Below are 22,994 nucleotides of genomic sequence, written 5' to 3' on the forward strand. Positions count from 1 at the left end.
AGAGTGGTGACAGTGGATGGTCTTACTTTCTTCCCTATTTTAGGGAAAAAAGCTTTCAGTCTTTTACTACTGCTGCATGTTTTCATAAATACTCTTTATCTACTTTATTCCTCTTTTTCTGAAAATTTTATATCAGGAATCATTGTTGAATGTTGTCAAATATTTGTTCTGCATCATTATTCATCTGATTTCTGATCATGTGATTTTTCTTCTTCAGTCAGTTAATATGGTAGTTAACTTTATTTTATTTTATTTTTTTGATGCTAGCCTTGCATCCGAGAATAAAATTCACCTGGCAATGGTGTGCAATTCTTTTGATACATTTGTGAATTCTGTTTGGTACTATTTTGTTAAGCATTTTTGTGTCTATATTCTTATATTAGTTTCATTTTCTTTTTTGTACTTTCTCTATTTGGCTTTGTAGTTTATATGAATTTTAGGGGATTACAAACTTCATACAATAAGTTGAGAAATGTTCCTCCTCTACTATTTTCTGGAATTGATTTTAATTTTTCATTATATATTTGTTAGAATTCTCCAAGTGAAACTACTTGGGCCTATAGATTCTGTTTGGGGAGCTTCTCAATTAAAAAGCCAGTATTCTTAATAGTTATCTTTAATAGTGATTCAAATCTACGAGGTTGGTGCAAAAGTAATTGGGATTTTGTCATTACTTTTAATGGCAAAAACTGCAATTACTTTTGCACCCACCTAATACTTCGCTTTGGGTGAATAGATATAATGGCTGTAATGTATGCTTTTTATGGAATTGGTCCATTTCATCTAAAGTTTTCTTATGTGTATGGAGTTAGCTGTTCCTAGTATTTATTTAGTATGTTTTCTTTGCTGGATCTGTCATAATCCTTTGCTCGATTCCTGATATTGATAATATTTGTCTACTTTTTCTTATTCTTTGTCAGCCTTGCTAGATGAAGCCAATTAAATTTGTCTTTTCAAAATATGAACTTTTAGTTTCATTGATTTTACTCTATAGTTTTCTGCTTTCCAATTTATTGATTTCTGCTCTTTATTTTCTTCTGCTTTTTCTAAACTCATTTTATTATTATTTTTCTTTAGGTGGCTGACACGGAAGCTTAGATTATTAATTTTATTTTTATTTTTTCTAATATATGCATTTTAGTGCTATAAAATTTTCTTTCAGGACTACTTGAGTTGTATTTCACAATTGTTATATATTGTGTTTTCTTTTTTTTTAATTTTAATTTTTTCCTACCTCCCTCCAACTCTTTTTTTTTTAATTTTTGTGTTTTCATTTTTACTTAATTTAGTGTATTTTTTTAAATCTCCTTAGAGACATCCTTTTGATCCATAGATTATTTGGAAGTGTGAAAGCATGTTGTTTACTTTCCAATACTTGGAGATGATCTTGTTATCATTTTATTAATGATATTTAGGTTGATTCAATTTTAGTCAGAAAACATATTATGTAGGATTTGAATTTTTAAAAATTTATTCATGTTTATGGTGCAGGATATGATCTATCTTGGCATATGTTTGCTGGGCACTGGAAAAGAAAATGTATTATGCTATTGTTTCCAGCGTGTTTAGAAAATGTTGGTTAGATCCTATTGGTAGATTTGGTTAAGTTAGTTTATGTCCTTGCTAATTTTCTGTTCTATCAGTTGCTCAGAGAGGGGTTTTGAAATCTTTAATCGTAATTGTGGGTTTAATCTGTTCCTCTTTTCATTCTATAAATTTCGGCTTCATGTTTTACAGCTCTGTGTTGGTGAATGTGTGTTACTATGTCTTCTTGGTAAATTGACTACTTTTTCATTATGTAATGTCTCTCTGTGTCAAGTAAATGTTTTTGCTCTAAAGTCAGTTTCAACTGATATTAATATGGCTATTCCTATATTATTTTGATTAATGCTTGGATGATTTTTTTCCCCAATCTTTAAATTTCAACCTGCCCACATTATTGCATTTGAAGTGAGTTTCTTGTAGATGGCACATAGTAGGGTTGTTTGTTTTATTCACTCTGTCAATATCCTTTAATTGTAATATTCAGACCATTTACATGTAATACAAATAATAGTATGTTAAAGTTTAAACCTGTACTTTTAATATTTAGTTTTTGTGTTCTGCTTTCATTTCTCTATTATCTGCTTCCTGCTTTTCTGAATGTAGCTTGCTTGAACATTTTTAGAATTCCATTTTTATATATCTATAGTGTTTTGAGTGTTTTTTTTTTTGTATATCTTTTTGAGCTTTTTTTCTAGATATTGCATATGTACATAAATATAGTCTTGGTATATTATTAGACTCTGGTTCTCATTTAAACCTTCTGTCTTAACTACTTGACATTGCTCTGATGGCTTTGAGGTAGGGGCGGGTGTTGTCTTATTTGCCATGTGGCATCGAAGTCCAAGTTCACCCTTTGGCCTCAATTGACACCTGGTAAGAAGACAGCCTCCTTGCTGTTGTTGGGTGGTGGTGGCAGTCCTGGATCTTCACTAGAACTCCACTGATACCACTTTCTCTGGGATGGGTAGAAGTGACTTGTTACTGTTCTACTGACACTACAGAGGAGAGATGTGGCCTAATTCTAAGTGGACTGTAGTGTAAGTTCTGACTCTTCACTAGGCCTCCTCTTGTACTAGCAGAGAGGGAGAGTGGTGCTTCTGAGTTTCCATAGAGCTGGAAACCCAGGCTACCTTCTCTGACAACACCGTGGAAGGGGGGATTGGGCACCTTGTTACACTGTTCTATATTGCAGGGGTGAGTGTGGGTGAGACTGCAGGTTTTCTCTGTGGTATTTGACTAGAGTAGCATGGTTACCGTATAATTTTTCTGCCTTGCCAAGCTGCTTCTTACTTAATCTTTTGGCTAGAATGATGAGAATTGTCTTGTGACTTTCTTTCTTTCTTTTTTTTTTTTTTTGTCTGCAGCCTTTGGCATTTGAGGGTTGCTAGCTTGTTCAGCTGCAAATCTGGGATAGATTAAGCAAAAATAAAACCCAGGAAACTTACCACAATGTTTGCTGGGTACTGTCTGAGAACTAAGGAGCACCAGTGGATTGGTGTCTCTCACTAGTGTATCTAATAATCCAGTTAATGAAATTCTTACTTCCTCCCTTGTTGAATTCTAGTGCCCGAGGGATGCAAGTTTCCATCAAGGCAGTCATTATTTCCTTAAATTCAAAGCTTAACTATAATTGTCCCCTAATCTTTTTTGATCTCCTCATAGTAAATATTCAACAGGGAGAGAAGTTCACTTAATTGGCAGTGCTAATGGATCCTAGGTACTGAGGGAAAATTGAGTTGTTCCTTTTCAGTTGCAAGGAACAGTGCATTTTTGGACTGCAAGATTGACTTGGGTGCCTTTTAACACTCCCATACCCAACAGTACTTGTTCAAAGAAAACTTCAGTAACTCAATAGAGAAAGAACAGCTGGAGACTTGTAAAAGACTTTACAGTACCAGACCTGTTAAGCAGTGGCAAAGGGAACAAGAACTGGATGAAAGAAGGAAGTGTGAGAGAAGGAAGTGATGCTTATCACTCAAGCCGTCTGACCAACTATAGAAAGAGAATTACAGAGCTGGTTAATTGTTGCCCTGCTCTTGTTTTCCTCTGCCACCCTGGATGCAGACCCCTGCTGCCGCTAACTCTTCAGTGTTGCTTTCAGGTGGGAGAATAACTTAATGGATGTTACCTCAGGACGACATTTTGCTGTTAGCAAAATGCTAATAGAAATTTTGCTGATAGCTTTTTGTGGATTTCTTACATGGGACATACATAGATTTTTAACTTCGGACAAAGATAAAAGTGGATGCTAGGTACAAAAAGGAGGGGGAGCTGTGTTGGATATTCTGTGTCCCTCCAGAGCCAATATTTATTATTTATCACTTTTGCTTTGCGCTTTAGTAGAAAAACCCGACGGACTATGTCAATCGGGCACTTTTCTCCCCATTGGATTGTAATTGGGTTTAGCTAACAGGAATATGCATGTTGGGAAGAAAGAGGTCCTAAATGTGTATTTTTCTGGTGTCCTCCCCACTGGTGTGCTTTGGAGTGGCTGTGTGCCACTGTAACCCTCGCAGATTTAAGTCTGTCTGTATAAGGGCTAAATTTAAATATTTTTAATGACCTACGGCTGTTTTGTTTCTTTTGACACTTTTGTTATACTTCTAACAACTCTTTTTCAAAAGTGATTTATAGATCACTAGTTCGGGGAGATGTTAGACATTAATGAAGAAAAAATCTAAATTGAATATATGATAGATGATTTTTTAAGGTAACATTTCTTATCATATTACATATAAATATGTAGTATATTCCATTGTTATATTCTCCAAGAAGGAAGATACAAAGCACACAAAGCCTTTGTTTGCCTGTGCATTCTGAAATTATTTTGAAGTGCTAGTGACACTTGATATACAGTGTACTGCTGGTGTTCTTTACAAAGATTCTCAATAGTGCAAATGTGTGTGCAACTTGGAGTCTCTCTTCACAGTCTACTGTAAGCTATGTCCTGGTGATGACCATTCATGTAATTCTTCCCTGGCCTCCAGTTATGCAGGTTGACCCATAGAGATTTACATACATATTTTTAAATTATAGTGACATTTCCTTAAATTATATGTTTCAGTATTTTGTTCTACAATTTTAGTTTTCTTTCTTAGGTACTTCGACTATGTGTATATATAATCACCTTCGGCTTCCTTATATTAACGATTTTTTTTTATCATTAATCTTGCTCACTTTGTTCATTTGTATTCTTTATGCCCATAACTGTGTTTTCTCAGTTTACCTATGTGCCCCTTTCCATTGTATCTTTATTTTTATGAGGTTTTAATTTTTTCCTTTTACTTTTTTCTCCCAGTGTATCTTTGATCTCTTTCTTTCCTTCATCATTTCTTTTCTGTTCCTTCATTTCTTTACATAAATAATTGACTCATTTCATGATGAATTATGTGTTCACACTTTTCTTCTGCTCCATGAAAATATTTTTGTGGTCAGCACCCTAATCTTAACTGAAATAAAATTATGCTGCCTTTTTTTTCTTATGACATCTTTCTTTAGATGCTGTGGTAGCTCCTTTTGAAATCACTTTATTGACTCTGTTAGGCTCCCATAGGAGGAGAGTGACTTATCTGGCATCCCAGGCAGGTTGGTTGCACAGGTTGGTTGCACAAACTCTTGGCTTTTCAGTTCCCACAGAGGGCTGAATTGTCTGTAAGAGTCTGTGCAACCTCTTCTCACCCTACCCTCTGTTTTTATGAAGCACAGCAACCCAGAAAGTCCCTACTGACACCTATTACAGGCAAGAGATATAAATCTTAATTTAGAGTGTTTCTCATCACCTTTAGGAGGAGTTTTTTTCTTGGTGCCTTCTTGGATCTTCTGTCACCAGCTGACACGAGGCCCAGATAAGAAGGGTCCTGCCCTAAGCCAGAGGGATCAACATTATCACAAACATTGAAACTTGAAGATACTTTGCTTTGTTTTCTGAAGGTTTTATAAGAGAGGTTTTTGAAAGATTGGTAACAGGGTAAGTGAACAGAGATGATAGGAGAGGAATGTAGGATTGAGCTAAATTCCCCAGGCCAGAAGGTGCTGTTTAGACTTGGGAGTGGTCAACTATAAACAAAAGCAGCAGCCCTTTCTGCTTCCTCAGGGAAGTGGTTAGGAGACTTGGAGATGAGGAGTGAGGCTGAGGGAGGAAAAGTACAGCTACCCCTTGGGAAGGGTAAAAGAGAGATTGCATTTTTTTAGTTAGCCACCTCAAAGCACCGGATGCAGGTAATTGGGGAGACTGGATTCCCTGAAAACTAGGCTTTTTCACTCCCCTCTCCAGTTTGCATAGATAGGCATGTCCTGGGAAGCCTATCAAATGTGTGGCTGGGGAAGTGGAATCACATCACAGTAGAGTCCATTCGGCTACCCCCAGTAGCAGGATAGGCCCAGAGGAAAAGAGGTACATTTAGCCTCTAGGTCTTTAGGGCAGATGCCTGGAGAGCAGCAGGCTGTGGGTCTTTGAGTGGGATTAAGAATTTGGCTGAGCTTGGTATTTATCTTCTAAATATTTTGGCATATGATATGTGGATTTTCTTTTGTCCTTTTTTCACAGCCCTGCTAATATTAGTGGGTAAGACTGGCCATCTCTTTGTTCATTAGGTAAAGTTCTAGTCCTTAATTTTATCAGCAGTGTTCCTCTAAATTTATAAACAACATAGGAGCTTCCTCTTGTGGTGCATTGTGTCCTCTCTTATTTACTTGATCAGTGGTTTGTAGTTCTCCTTGAAGAGATCCTTAACATTCCTTGTTAGTTGTATTCCTAGGTATTTTATTCCTTTGTAGCAATTGTGAATGGCAGTTCGTTTTTGATTTGGCTTTCTTTAAGACTATTGTTAGTGTATAGAAATACTTGTGATTTCTGCACGTTGATTTTGTATCCTGAGACTTTTGCTGAAGTTGCTTAACAGTTTAAGGAGATTTGGGGCTGAAACAATGGGGTCTTCTAAATATACAATCATGTTGTCTGCAAATAGAGACAATTTGACTTCCTCCTTCCCTAATTGAATACCCTTTATTTGTTTTTCTTGCCTGATTGCTCTGGCTAGAACTTCCAATACTATATTGAATAAGAGTGGTGAGAGAGGGCATCTTTGTCTAGTGCCAGATTTTAAAGGGAATGCTTCTAGTTTTTGCCCATTCAGTATTATATTGGCTGTCATAAATAGCTTTTATTATTTTGAGATATGTTCCATCAATACCTAGTTTATTGAGAGTTTTTAGCATAAAGGGCTGTTGAATTTTGTCGAAGACATTCTCTGCATCTATTGAGATAATCATGTGGTTTTTGTCTTTGGTTCTGTTTATGTGGTGAATTATGTTTATAGACTTGCGTATGTTGAACCAGCCTTGCATCCCTGGGATGAATCCTACTTGATCATGATGGATAAGCTTTTTGATGTGCTTTTGCAATCGGCTTGCTAGTATTTTGTTGAAGATTTTTCCATCTATGTTCATCATCAATATTGACCTGAAGTTTTCTTTTCTTCTTGAGTCTCTGCTGGGTTTTGGTATCAGAATGATGTTGGTCTCATAAAATGATTTGGGAAAGATTCCCTCTTTTTGGATTGTTTGGAATATTTTCAGAAGGAGTGGTACCAGCTCCTGTTTGTATGTTTGGTAGAATTTGGCTGTGAACCCATCTGGACCTGGTCTTTTTTTGGTTGGTAGGCTATTAATTGCTGCCTCAACTTCAGATCTTGTTATTGGTCTATTCAGGACTTTGGCTTCTTCCTGGTTTAGGCTTGGGAGGCTGCAAGTGTCCAGGAATTTATCAGTTTCTCCCGGGTTTACTGGTTAATGTGCATAGAGTTGTTTGTAGTAATCTCTGATGGTAGTTTGTATTTCTTTGGAATTGGTGGTGATATCCCTTTATCGTTTTTTATTGCATCTATTTGATTCTTCTCTCTTTTCTTTTTTTATTAATCTGGCTAATGGTCTGTCTATTTTGTTGATCTTTTCAAAAAACCAGCTCCTGGATTTATTAAATTTTTGAAGGGTTTTTTGTTTCTCTATCTCCTTCAGTTCTGCTCTAATCTTAGTTATTTCTTGTCTTCTGCTAGCTTTTGACTTTTTTTGATCTTGCTCCTTTAGCACTTTCAATTTTGATGAGAGGGTGTCAGTTTTAGATCTTGCTTCTCATTTGGACAGTTATTGCTATAAATTTTCCTCTAGATACTGCTTTGAATGTGTCCCAGAGATTCTGGTACATTGTATCTTCATTCTCATTGGTTTAGAAGAACATCTTCATTTCTGCCTTCATTTCATTGTTTATCCAGGCAACATTCAAGAGCCAGTTGTTCAGTTTCCATGAAGTTGTGAAGTTCTGAGTTAGTTACTTAATTCTGAGTTCTAATTTGATTGCACTGTGGTCTGAGAGACAGTTTGTTATGATTTCCGTTCTTTTGCATTTGCCGAGGAGTGATTTGCTTTCAATTATGTGGTCAATTTTAGAGTAGGTGTGATGTTGTGCTGAGAAGAATGTATATTCTGTGGATTTGGGGTGGAGAGTTCTGTAAATGTCTGTTAGGTGTTTTTGGTCCAGATCTTAGTTCAAGTTCTGGATATGCATGTTAATTTTCTGTCTCATTAATCTGTCTAATTTGACAGTGGAGTGTTAAAGTCTCCCACATTATTGTGTGGGAGTCTAAGTCTCTTTGTAGGTCATTCAGAACTTGCTTTATGTATCTGTGTGTTCCTGTATTGGTGCATATATATTTAGGATCATTAGCTTTTCTTGATACATTGATCCTTTTACCATTATGTAATGCCCTTCATGGTCTCTTTTGATCTTTGTTTGTTTAAAGTGTGTTTTATCAGAGACTAGGATTGCAACTTCTGCCTTCTTTTTTCTTTTTTTTTTTTTTTTGCTCTCCATATGCTTGGTAAATCTTCCTCCATCCCTTTATTTTGAGCTTATGTGTATTCTTACATGTGGAATGAGTTTCCTGGATATGGCACAGCAATGGGTCTTGACTTTTTTTTTTTTTTTTTTTTTGGGTCTTGACTTTTTATCCAATTTGCCAGTCTGTGTCTTTCGATTGAGACATTTAGTCCATTTACATTTAAGGTTAATATTGTTATGTGTGAATTTGATCTTGCCATTTTGATGCTAGCTGGTTGTTTTGCCCATTAGTTGATGTAGTTTCTTCATTGTGTTGATGCTCTTTACTGCTTGGTACATCGTTGGAGTCGCTGGTACTGGTTGTTCCTTTCTATGTTTAGTGCTTCTTTCTGGAGGTCTTGTAAGGCAGGCCTGGTGGTGACAAAATCTCTCAGGATTTGCTTGTCTGTAAAGGATTTTATTTCTTTTTCACTTATGAAGCTTAGTTTGGGTGGATATGAAATTCTAGATTGAAAGTTATTTTCTTTAAGGATGTTGAATATTGGCCCCCACTGTCTTCTAGCTTGTAGGGTTTCTACGAAGAGATCTGCTGTGAGTCTGATGGGCTACCCTTTGTGGGTAATCTGACCTTTCTCTCTGGCTGCCCTTAGCATCTTTTCCTTTATTTCAACCCTGGTGAATCTGACAATTATGTGCCTTGGGGTTGCTCTTCCTGAGGAGTAACTTTGTGGTGTTCTCTGTATTTCCTGGACTTGGATATTGGCCTGCCTTGCTAGGTTGGGGAGTTCACCTGGATAATATTCTGAAGAGTGTTTTCCAGCTTGGATTCATTCTCTATGTCACATTCAGGTACACCTATCAAATGTGGATTAGGTCTTTTCACATAATCCCATATTTCTTGGAGGATTTGTTCATTTATTTTTACTCTTTTTTTTCCTAATCTTGCCTTCTCATTTTATTTCATTGAGTCGATATTCAGTCTCTGAAAGCCTTTCTTCTGCTTGGTCAGTTCAGCTATTGAAACTTGCATATGCTTCATGAAGTTCTTGTGTTGTGTTTTTCAGCTCCATCAATTCATTTATTTCTTTTCTAAGCTGTTATTCTTGTTAGCATTTCATCAAACCTTTTTCAACATTATTAGTTTCTTTGCATTAGGTTAGAGCATGTTTTTTAGCTAAGAGAAGTTTGTTATTACCCACTTTCTGAAGCCTGTTTCTGTGAATTCATCAGACTCCTTCTCCATCCAGCCTTGTTCCTTGCTGGTGAGGATTTGTGATCTCTTGGAGGAGGAGAGGTGTGCTGGTTTTTCATCCTTTTTGCACTGGTTTCTTTCCATGTTTGTGGATTTATCTACCTGTGGTCTTTGTAGTTGGTGACTTTTGGATGGGGTCTCTGAGTGGACATTGTTTTTGTTGATGATGAAGTTATTTCTTCCTGTTTTTTAGTTTTCCTTCTAATAGTCCCCTCTGCTGGAGTACTGCTGGAGGTCCACTCCAAACCCTGCTTACCTGGTGATCACCTGTGGGGCTGCAATAAGGGTTGCTGCCAGTTTCTTCTTCTGTTATCTTTGTCCCAGAAGGATACCTGCCAGATGTCAGCCTGAGCTTTCCTTTATGAGGTGTCTCTTTGGATATACGGGGGTCGTGGAGCTGCTTGAAGTGACAGTATGTCCCTTATAGGAGCTCAAGTGCTGAGCTGTGAGCTTCGTTGTTCCATTCAGATCTGCTGGGCAGGTACATCCTGCAGTGGAACTCATAACTGCCTTTTCTCCCAGGTGATCTGTCCTGAGAATGTGGGGCTTTATTTATAAGTTTCTGATGTGTTGCTGCCTTTTTTCAGAGATGCTTTGCCCAGGGAGGCGGTAGCCTAGTGATAGTCTGCCAGCATAGGCAGTGCTGAGCTGCCATGGGCTCTGCCTAGCTGCTGTGTGAACTTCCTTGTGGTTTTGTTTATAGAGGTATAGTTTGAACTGCCTCGGTAATGGCTATCTGTCTCAGTAATGGTGATCTGTCTCAGTAATAGCAGACTATCTAGGTTATGGCGGACTGCCTCGGTAATGGCAGACTGCCTTGGTAACGGTGGACTGCCTCGGTAATGGCAGATTGTCTAAGTAATGGTGGACTGCCTCAGTAATGGCGGACTGCCTCAGTGGTTGTGGACTGTCTTGGTAATGGCAGACACCCTTCCCCCAACAGAGATGGACCATCCCAGGTCCAGCTTGCTGTGAAACTCTCAATTCAGAGAATTTCAAATTGCTGGTATTTGTGGGGGTGGGACCTGCCAAGCCAGATCACCTGTCTCCCTGTTTCAGCCCCCGTTTTTTCAGTTGAATGGGCATCTCTATCTCCCAGGTGTTCCTGGTGCCAGTTGAAACAGCATCCAGATTTGTGTGAGTTTTTGTGTGGAGATCCACTGCGTTGGCTAAAATAGCCATGCTGGAGACTCGTCACACTTTTCTGCCTGGGAATCTCCTGGTCTGTGGGCAGTAACGATTCGTTTGGAAATTCAGTAATCACTCATCCTCTGCATTTTCACTGGGAATTGCACTCCAGACCTGTTCCTATTTGGCCATCTTGGATTTTCTCCCTCACATTTTCTAATTAGGGCCTAACCTGGATGCCTCTGCTTTCACAAGTTAGCTAATTGACTGATTATATTAACCTGAGCTTATCTAATTGGCTTATTGCAATCACCTGGGCTGAGCTAATGGGCTTAATATATTTGCCCGAGCTGCAGAAGATGACCTCTGACCTACATTTTTTCTGAGGCTTATTTTGCGATATATGCATATGGATTATGTAGACATAGCCATGCAATCCATTCTGTTTGTATATGTTTATCCACCAGTCTTATATAAATAAAATAATAAAAATGCTAAAATAAAACCATTGTGCAATTACAGAATAGGAAGAGTCATATAGCAAACTCAGAACCTAGGAAAATTGAATTAATTGAAAAATTAGTTCATAGAAAAAAATGCAAGTGACAACAAATGTATGGCAAAATGCTTAATTTCAGATGATTTTAAAAAAGGAAATGAAAAAAATATATATATATTTTTTTAACCAATAAGATTGATAGTAATTTAAGTTTTATTATGTAAAGTGTTAATGACTTGTTGGGGGATTGCATATTTGTATGACTTTTTGATAAAGCAGTTTGTCAGTAACAAAATACAAATATTCATTCACTTTGACTAGCAGTTTCACTCTTTGTAACCTGTCCTATAGATAGGCTTGCACAAAATGTGCGAGGGTAAACTTAAAAAAATATATACATCACAACATTCTAATAGAAATAAAGTGATCTAAACCTATGTATAATACAATATAATATTAACAATATTTATTACTAGATACATGTGTTGGACTAAGTAATACAATTACAGGACATTTATGCTGTGGAATATTATGACAGTGCCAACAAATTTAAATACATGTTTAAGTGCAAATATCAAAGATGCCCTGGACATAATAAGTGAGAAGTGGACATTGTTGAATATAAAGATAGTGTGTTTTATTATGACTATAATGTGTAAAAAAAAATTAAAGGAGTATACAACATGTAAATATGTGAGTAAATGTCTGAAAAACTGAAAAGAATTCTTAACAGTGGTTACTCCCATCTAACTGACAGAGACAATTAGGGGTTTACCTTCATAAAGTGAGGGCAGGCTGAGGTAAGAAAGTATATTTTTCTTTTCATGTATTTTTCAGTAGTTTAAATCAAAGCAAAATGATTAGAAGAAATAAATAATGTTATATTATATTAGGCAAATATAATTTATATGATAGAAATTTAAAGTATTAGCTAAATTTCTATAAATTCACAATTTTGTTTTATTTTTCCTCAAAGACACCTGCATAACAACAAGGAATAGCACCAGTTGTACCTCTTCAACTTCTTCACTTTCTAACTACTTGTACGTCTTCATCTTGGGACAACTATTGCTGGGGGCAGGAGGAACTCCTCTCTATACTCTGGGAACAGCGTTTCTTGATGATTCTGTGCCCACACACAAATCTTCTCTCTATATAGGTAAGTTTCCTCTCTAAACTGTCTGAGTTTCACTTTATCTTATTATTGTTTACTTTAGAAGTAAAGTATATCATAGGCTTATTAAAAAGTTAGTTGTAATTCCATAGGCATTCCTAGTAAATAAATGCAGTATTCCTTCTGTTTTATTTTCTGCCATATAATGTCAGTAAATATAAATCATAATAATTTTTGTTGATGCACTGCTGTATTTTTTGCTCTGGGCATGCTACTTTGCAGAATAGGAAGAGCCACTTAAGCAACATTCTCTCTAGATCACTTGAATCTCTGGGTAACAGAGTATTCCAAAGAATGAACCAAGTAGAAACCTCTGAAGGAAAACCTCTATAAACACTCCATTTGGCTTATGAGGTGCTTCAAATTTAGCTCCCAACTGAAAAATTTGTTTCACCTTCAGTACCTGGTTTGGCTTGCATTACCTTACTCCAAGGACCTCTTTACTCCTTTGGCAAAGTCTAAATTTGTCACAGATGTGGGACATAGAAGTGAATCTCTACAAGGCGTAAAAATTCAGCTCTGCCATCCTATGTGATTTATTATATCCTATATTGACTTTCAGTCCACAAAAGAAACCATAAGATAGTACCCAGATACTCTATGGCATTTTCCATTTCAAATAAACCCATATATACACACAAACAATACACACATATATGACTCAATTTTTTTTTCCTTTGTGATCTAATTCCTGGTAGCATAAGTTTCTTGTAAATTCCTTCTTATAGGTTCCTGCAACGTAAAGCTAACTAGACAATGTACAGCCCTACATCTAATTATTACATTCTTCATTTTTGTATGAGTTTTCTCTTTATCAGTCTGTTAATATAACGTAGGAGATTCATTTCCACAGTATTCGGAAGACAGTATGTTCAGTGCAGCCTAAGACACTGAGGAACTCACAGATACCACTGGCCTTGATTACAGCCAGAGTATTTAAATGGAGACTGCACTGCTACACCCACCCAGAATCAAACTCAAAGAGTACCTACCCAACCAATTCCATAGATATATCTATAGAAAAATGTCTTAACCTGTGAAAACTACTCAATAAAATTGGAAGAGTGCCTGTTACTCCAGCTGTGTAGACATCCGTATAGTAACAAGCAAAAAGTAAAACATGAAAAAGCAAGGAAACATGGCACTTTGAAAGAAATACAATAATTATTCAGTAACAGAACCAAAAGAAGGAAAAAATCTGAGAAATGCCTGAAAAGGAATTTGAGCTAACGGTCTTAAAGAAACTCGGTAAGATACCAGGGAACTCGGTAAGATACCAGGGAACTCAAATAAACAATACAAAGAAATCAAGGAAACGATTCATGATCTGAAAGAGAAATTCAAGAGTGATAGATGTCATTAAAAAGAACCAAACAGAAATCATGCAACTGATGAAACAAATCAATGAAATTACAAGTGTAGTTGAAGGAAAAATTACAGTTGAGAACTTTAACAATAGACTAGATCAAACAGAAGTAATTTCTGATCTTGAAGAGAGGTCTTTTGAAATAACCCAGTCAGAAAAAAAAGAAAACAAAATGAAAAAAAAAAAAAGAGAGAGAAAGCTTATGTGACATATGGGCACTATTAAGTAAACAAGTATTTGAATTTTAAGAATTACAGAAAGAGAAGAAATAGGAAAAAGTATAGAAAATCCATATAATGAAATAATGCTGAAAACATCCCAAGTTGTGGGTGAGAAATTAGACATCCAGATACAGGAAGCTCAGTGATTCCCAAATTGATTCAACCCAAAAGGGTCATTTTCAAGGTATATTACATTCAAACTGGCAAAAGTCAAAGAAAAAGATAATTCTGAAAATAGCAAGAGAAGAGCATCAAGTCACATATGGAAGAATTCCCATCAGAAAGATTTCTTAGCAAAAACCTTATAGTTCAGGAGAGAATATTTAAGAATGCTCAAAGGCAGAGGTCTGGGGGTTGGGGGGAACACAGCTGTTAGTCAAAAATACTATATCCAGGAAAGCTATTCTTCAGAAATAAAGGTGAAATAAAGTCTTTTTCAGACAAGCAAAAACTGAGGAAGTGCATCATTACTATACCAGCCTACAAAAATGCTTAAGGGAGTCCTACATCTGGAAGCAAAGGGGTAATTACCATCCTGAACACAAGTAAAAATATATACCTCAATGGCAGAGAAGATACTCAAGAAAAAGAAAGGACTCAAATGTTATCACTGTAGAAAACTGTCAGCCGGGTGTAGTGGCTCAAGCCTGTAATCCCAGCACTTTGGGAGGCCGAGATGGGTGGATCACAAGATCAAGAGATCTAGACCATCCTGGTCAAAATGGTGAAATGCCATCTCTACTAAAGATACAAAAAAAATTAGCTGGGCATGGTAGCGCATGCCTGTAATCCCAGCTACTCGGGAGGCTGAGGCAGGAGAATTGCCTGAACCCAAGAGGCAGAGGTTGTGGTGAGCCGAGATCGTGCCATTGCACTCCAGCCTGGGTAACAAGAGCAAAACTCCGTCTCAAAAAAAAAAAAAAGAAAAGAAAGAAAACTGTCAAACTACAAAGAAGAACAAAAGGGGAAGAAATGAACAAAACATGTATAAAATGATCAGAAAACAACAAAATGACAGAAGTCCTTACCTATCAATGATACCAACCTTCAACATAAATAGTTTAAATTTCCTAATTGAAAATATACATAGACTGAATGAATTAAGAAAGCATATCTAACCATATGCTGCCTAGAAGAAACTCATTTCAACTGTAAAACACACTTAGACTGAAAGTGGAGGGATAAAAAATATATTTAGTGTAATTATAAACCACAAGTTTGTGGGAGAAGTTATACTTAAATTAGACAAAATAGTCTAAGTCAAAAAATATAAGAAAGAGACAAGAATATCATTTTATAATTACAAATTGATAAATTCACCAAGAAGATATAGCAATTATAACTGAATATGCACCAGAGAATACACATATATAAATCGAGTATTATTAAAGAAATGGACCCCAATGTAATAACGGTTGGGAACTTTAACACCCCACTTTTAGCACTGGGAAGATCATCTAGACAGAAAATCAGTGAATAATATTGGATTTAAATGTCAGTGTATATCAAATTGATCTAACAGGTATTTGCAGAACATTTTATCCAACTGCTACAGGATACATGTTATTATCTTCAGCACATGGAACATTCTCTTGGGTAGACCATATGAAGCCACAAAACAAGTCTCAACAAACTTTTAAATATTGATATATTCTTAAACTACAATGAAACAAAACTTGAAATCAATGAGGCACTTTTGAAACTGTACAAATACATGGAAATTAAATATGCTCCTGAATAACCAATATGTTGATGAAGAAATTAAGGAATTCACATGAAAGTAGAGATACGATAAACCAAATCTTATCAGATACAGAGAAAGTAATGCTAACAGAAAAGTTTATACCAAGAAACACCTATGTCATAAAAATTGATTTCAAATAAACTGCCTAATAATGTACCTCAAGGAAATGGAAAAGCAAGAACAAAACAAACCCAAAATTAGTAGAAGCTGAGAAATAATAAAGACCATAACAGAACTAAATGAGAGTTAAATAAAATACAGAAGATCAAAGAAATAAAAATTGGTTTTTGGAAAAGATAAAACCATTAGCTAGACTAAAAAAAAAAGAGAGAAGACCTAAATAAGTAAAATCAGAAACAAAATAGAAGGCATTACAAACGATACCACAGAAAAACAAAGGATTATTATTAGTCTTGTGAACAAATACATCCAACAAATTGAAAAACCTATAGAAAATGGATAACTTCCCAGATACATACAACCTATCAAGATTTGACCAGGAATAAATAGAAAACTTGGTTAAATAACACGTAATGAGATTGAATCAATAATAAAACGTCTCCCAAGAATCAAAAGCCCAGGGTGTATGGCTTCCCTGGTGAATTCTATGAAACTTGTAAAGAAGAACTTAGCACCAGTTCTTTTCAAACTATTCCAAATTGTTGAAGAGAGAATTCTTAACAGCTTATTCTAAGGCCAGTGTTACCCTGATGCCAAAACCAGAGAAAGACAGAATGTAAAGAGGAGCTACAGGCCAATATCCCTGATGAACATAGATATAGAAATCCTCTACAAAGTTATAGCTAGCTAAATTCAATGGCACACCAAAAAGTAATATACTATGATCAAATGGAATTGATCTCAGGGATGCAAGAAGTAGTTCATCTTATGGAAATCAATAAATGTGATATATTACATAAATAGAATGAAGGACAAAAAATATCACATGATCATCTCAATAGATGCAGAAATGTTTTTGATAAAATTCAACATTCCTTCATGATGAAAATTCCCAAGTATAAAAGGAATGTACATCAACACAATAAAGATGATATATGGCAAACCCACAGCTAACATACTGAATGGGAAAAAGCTGAAAGCCTTTCCTCTAAGAACTGAAACACAAGAAAGCCCACTTTCTTTTTGTTTTGTTTTGAGATGGAGTCTTGCTCTTGTTGCCCAGGCTGTGGTCCAGTGGTGCAATCTTGGCTCACTGCAACCTCTGCCTCCCTAGTTCAAGCAATTCTCTTTCCTCAGACTCCCAAGTAGCTGGTATTACAGGTGCCCACCACCATGCATGTCTATTTTTTGTATTTTTAGTAGAGACAGGGTTTCACCATGTTGGCCAGGCAGGTCTTGAACCCCAGACCTCAGGTGATCCACCCTCCTTGGCTTCCCAAAGTGCTGGGATTACAGGCGTGAGACACCAGGTCTGGCTGAAAGCCCGCTTTCATCACTTTTATTCAACATGGTACTGGAAGTTCTATTCAGAGCACTTAGGCAAAAGAAAGAAATAAGGGGCATGCAAATTGGAGAAGAGGAAGCCAAATTGTCTCTCTCCACAGATGACATAATCTTATGTAGAAACATCTAAAGACTCCAATGACAAAAAACTCTTAGAACTATTAAATAATTTCAGTAAAGTTTCAGGGTACAAAGTCACATAAAAAATTGGTAGTGTTTCTTTACGGCAATGATGAACTAGCTGAAAGAGAAATCAAGAAAGTAGTCTCATTTATAATGGGATTATGAATTACAAAGAAATGCAAAGGAATAAATTTAACCCAGGAGGCCGGGCGCAGTGGCTCACGCCTGTAATCCCAACACTTTGGGGGCCGAGGCAGGTTGATCACGAGATCAAGAGATTGAGACCATCCTGGTCAAAGTGGTGAAACCCCGTCTCTATTCAAAAATACAAAAAATTAGCTGGGCATGGTGGCGCATGCCTGTAATCCCAGCTACTCAGGAGGCTGAGGCAGGAGAATTGCCTGAACCCAGGAGGTGGAGATTGCGATGAGCCGAGATTGAGCCATTGCACTCCAGCCTGGGTAACAAGAGCGAAACTCCGTCTCAAAAAAAAAAAAAATATATCAACTCAGGAGGTGAGAATTGTTAAAGAAAAACTAAACTACAAAACATTGATGACAGAAACTGAGGACAGAAAAAATGGAAAGGCATCCTGTGCTCATGGATTCAAAGAGTGAATATTGTTTAAATGACTGTATTACCCAAAGCAATTTACAGATTCAGTGCAATCCCTATGAAAATTGCAATGTCACTTTTCACAGACATGGAAAAACAGTCCTAAAATTCATATGGAATTAGAAAAGATGCCAAATGGCCAAAGCAATCCTGAGCACAAAGAGCAAAGCTGGAAGCAGCACATTGTCTGATTTCAAATTATACAACAAAGTTTTAGTAACTAAAAAGAATGGTGTTTGTATCAAAACAGACACATTGATCAATGGAACAGAATAGAGAACCCAGAATGAAATCCATGTATTTATGACCAACTGATTTTTACTAAAGATACCAAGGATATACACTGGGGACTCTTTAATAAATGGTGCTGTAATAACTGGCTATCAGTGTGCAGAACAATACAACTAGACCTCTATCTCACATGATATAAAAAAAATCAACTCAAAAAGGATTCGAGACTTAAATGTAAGACTCAAAAATACAAAAATTACTGGAGGAAAACATAGGGGAAACACTTTACTAATTGGTCCAGGCAGAAATTTTATGGTTAAGACTGAAAAAACATAGGCAGCAAAAACAAAACAAGACAAATGGGACTATATCAAGCTAAAAAGTTGCTGCACAGTGTAAGAAACAATCATCAGATCACAGAGACAACCTATAAAACAGGAGGAATTATTTGCAAACTGTTCATCCAACAAGGGACTAATATCCAGAATATCTAAGGAACTTTAACAAGTCAAGAGGAAAAAGTCCAAATAATCTAATTAAAAAATAAGCAAAGACTCTATGTAGCCATTTTTCTAAATAAGATATACAGATGGCCACCAGTTATATGAAAAAATAATCAACATCAATTATGATCAGGGAAATGCAAATCAAAGTCACAATGACATTATCTAACCTCAATTAGAATAGCTATTATCACAAAGACAAAATATCAAATGCTGGTGAAGATGCAGAGAAACGAGAACTTTTTATACACTGTTGGTGAGAATGCAAATTTGTACAGTCATTATGGAGAATAGTATAGAGATTTCTCAAAAACTGAAGGTATAATTACCATATGATCCAGCAATCTTACTATTAGGTAAGATCCAAGGGAAGGGAAATCAGTGTATTGAAGAGATAGTTGTATCCTTACGTTTTTTCACAATAGCTAAGAGATGGAATCAAGCTATTCATCAAGAGATATAGAATAGATAAAGAAAATGTGAAACATATATACAATAAGATACTATTCAGCCATAAAGAAATAGAATCCTGTTATTCATAGTAACATGGATGAGCCTAGAGAATATCCTGCTAAATGAAACAAGTCAAGCACAAAAGATAAATACTGCATGATCACACTAATATCTGGGAGCTAAAAAGAAAAAAAAAAACAAGCTCATAGAATTCCAGAGTAGAATTATGGTTATTAAAGGCTGGGAAAGATATGGGAAGGGGAGGTATGTAGCACTAATGTTCTATGTAGCAATATAGATTGGATATAGTTAACCGTTACTTATTGCATATGTTCAAAAAGCTAAAAGAGACGATGTTGAAAGTTCCCAGCACAAATCATAAATGTATGAGGTAATGGGTGTGCTAATTAGTGTGATTTGATCATTACACATTTTATAGATGTATTGATACATAACTCTGTACCCTCTAAAATGTACAATGGTTATGTGTCAACTAAAAAATAAAAGGAAAAAAGGGAAACTAGATTCAACAGACTTTCCAAGATACTGGGAAACTTAAATAAACAACAACAACAATAAAAATACATGAGTGGTCAAATAAGTTTTGTTTTATAAAAATTTAGTTATATATGGCAACATTTAAAATATTTCACAGATAGAAATAAGCGTCATTTAATTCTACTACAAGTAAAAATGGGGAAAGTTCCTAAGAGAAAAAGTTTAAACTAATGGCTTACTTTTAAGAAAGAGACTTCTCAGCAGATCCAGATTTGAAGTCAGCTGCTGTAGTGCAAAATAAAGAATTCTGAGTCGTGCAGAGTGGAAAAGGCTTCTCATTGTTTTCTTCCATGATATTGTAAACAGCACTTATGATCACTGTCAGTAAAGGATAAATAGTAGATATACTACCTCTACCACCAGTTACCAACACTTTCCGTGGATTTGTAATTTTTAGTTTTGTTCTAATTATTACTACAAATAGCTTTTACCCTGAGTTGTATATTTTAGGCTCCTTGACTTAACTATTGATTCAAATGGTATTGTTTTAGTGAAAATACATGTGATTTTGATATGTTTCATTGTTTAAATTTTTCTACAGTGAAACATTTGCAAAGTGAGGTTGTACATATAACTGTATTAAATGTCTTTGTTCTTCTTCTAGGAACTGGTTACGCTATGTCAATCTTAGGCCCTGCTATTGGCTATGTATTGGGAGGACAGCTGCTAACCATGTACATTGATGTTGCTATGGGTGAAAGGCAAGGCAGTATCTATTTTTCTTTTATTTAAATTTATTTTATTTTAATCAAGCCAACATCATAGACAGAACATTTTCACAGTACTTCCTTCAGTATAGCATGAGAAATTATTCAGGAAACAAAACTGAATACAAATAATTCTTATATTTGGCTGTATTGCCTTTTGGATCAATGCCATACCATCTTTTATTATAATAACATATTTTTGTAAATAAGGATGTTTAATAAAAATCATCTGGTGAAATTCTAAAAAACACATGTTTAGGACCTCATGCATTGTTCAAAAATAAGAATTCAATAGAAATTAACAATATTTTCCATAGATTTAGTTGTGACTAGATAGTCTGGAGAGTCTCAAGAGTCTGTAATCCTTCCTTCCTTCCTCCCTTCCTCCCTTCTATGGCATTATCAGAATTACTATCATCAGAAAATGTTCCATAGTAACTCTGATAATGCCATAGAGATCACAATTACACTATTTTAAAATCAATGACAATGAAGATAATAATATAATAATAGGTAATATTTGTTTGTCCTTTACATATGTTTTTTACATGCTATCTTACTTAATAATAGTTGATACGCACAGGTTGGTAAGTGGCTAAGGCATAGATTAAAGTGATCTCTTTGACTCCAGAATTCAACACTGAGTTAGTTACCTTCTCAGTTTTTCGGTTAGAAAAATTTGTGCCTTTGCTGAGGTCATTTTTTTTCATTTTGCCACAGGGAATAGTAACTGTACAATTCTGTACGTGACCTGCACTGCAATTCACTGTATTGCAGTGAACACAAAAATGTGGTCATAGGTATGTGATTTGTTCTCTAAACTGTTAGTCCTAGGTTAATCTTTCACAGCCTTTAAAAAGGCATGCAGAAGAACTCTTGAAGTAGTAAGCCCAGAGATTTAAGGACATTTTAATTTTAGTGGAATGAATTGTAGGATTAGTGTATTTTTGGAAAGGGTCAAAGTATATTAAAATATAAGAACCCTGGCTGGGCATGGTGGCTCATTCCTGTAATCCTAGCTCTTTGGGAGGTCAAAATGTAAGGATCACTTGAGGCCAGGAGTGCCTTCTATCTATAGTAGCTTACAAGCTACTTGGGAGGCTAAGACGAGAGAATCACTTGAGCCCAGAAGTTCAAAGCTGCAGTGAACTATGATCATGCCATTGCACTCCTGCCTGGGTGACAGATTGGGACCATTTCAAATAAATAAATAGATAAATAAAGTCACTTTAAGAATAATTTTACATTAAAGAAATGCACTAATTGAATGAAGCACTGGGCTTTTAACATAGATCAGTGATTGCTGTGATATATATTTAATTTGACAGAGTAGAGAAGAAAATTTAGCCAAAGTTAAAGAATGTTGAGAAATTCTATGTATCTTTCGAAACAGTTCTCAATTTACTATTAGAATTTTAAAATTTTATGTCATATTTGCCATTTTTAAACATTTTGTAAACCATTATTCTTATAACTCTCATTTATGCCTGCTACCTGTTTTCTGATTCTTCACAATGGCACCATTAAAATGTTGGATATTATAATATTCTATTAGATGAATTTGAAATGTAAAGTATGTAATTATCTTAATTGAGTTTTAATTAATAAGGTAGAGTTGACTTTTACCTTTTGTTTTTCTATCATATAGTACTGAGGTCACTGAGGATGATCCACGGTGGTTGGGAGCTTGGTGGATTGGATTTATTCTATCATGGATCTTTGCTTGGTCTTTAATAATACCTTTTTCTTGCTTTCCAAAACATTTACCAGGTAAACTTGCTTTCTTTAAAACCAGAGAGGTTTATTAATTGTAGGCCAGTTGTTATTTTCTATATGATTAATAAGAACTATAGATTCACCCAGTTTGTTTTATAGAATCTCAAGTATCTGCCTATGTAAACTTTCGAATATTCTTCATTCTAGAAAATATTGGGTAACAATCTTAATATTCATAGGGTTTTCCAATTTCCAATTGATAATGAAACTATGAATATTCACCTTCTTAGTACTTACTAAATGTGTTTCTGTTTTATCTGGAATTCTGCTTTATGTGTATGCAAGCTACAGTATCTTTTAAACTATTAGTTTGCATTCAATTAGTTGTTCATTTCATTCTGCTTTAAATGATTCATGTTAATTACTTGTAGTTAAATTTGCAAGTGCTTTTGTTTTTAAAAAAATTATCACCAAAGTCATTCTGTAGTGTACTTATTTACTTTTTTACTGTATGTGAATACTAAACATCCTTTTCTTTCTTTCTTTCTTTTTCTTTGCTTTCCTTCTTTGTTCTTTTTGGCTTTTTTTTTTTTTTTTTTTTTGAGACAGTCTCTCTCTGCTGCCCAGACTGGAGTGCAGTGATGCGATCTTCGCTCACTGCAACCTCTGACTCGGGTTCAAGCAATTGTCCTTACTTAGCCTCCCAAGTAGCTGGGACCACAGTCATGTGCCAGCACACTCAGCTAATTTTTGTATTTTTGGTAGAGATGGGGTTTTGCCATGTTGGCCAGGCTGGTCTCGAACTCCTGACCTCAATCGATTTCCCTGCCTCAGCCTCGCAAAGTGCTAGGAATACAGGC

The 22,994-nt window shown here is 35.7% G+C and overlaps 1 protein-coding gene across 3 annotated transcripts in view; it reads left to right on the top strand.

Annotated features, from left to right (window-relative positions):
- Positions 1–22,994, top strand: part of SLCO4C1 (solute carrier organic anion transporter family member 4C1) — a 62,354-nt gene that overhangs the window by 12,700 nt on the left and 26,660 nt on the right. For all 3 annotated transcript variants that reach the window (XM_002744741.6, XM_054252101.2, XM_035291169.3), the window contains 3 exons: positions 12,236–12,418; positions 20,316–20,412; positions 22,067–22,188. In XM_002744741.6, the coding sequence (XP_002744787.2) occupies positions 12,236–12,418; positions 20,316–20,412; positions 22,067–22,188 (402 nt within the window). The remainder of the gene's footprint in view (positions 1–12,235; positions 12,419–20,315; positions 20,413–22,066; positions 22,189–22,994) is intronic.

The sequence above is a fragment of the Callithrix jacchus genome, chromosome 2, assembly GCF_049354715.1.
Source record: "Callithrix jacchus isolate 240 chromosome 2, calJac240_pri, whole genome shotgun sequence".
Taxonomy (NCBI): Eukaryota; Metazoa; Chordata; class Mammalia; order Primates; family Cebidae; genus Callithrix; species Callithrix jacchus.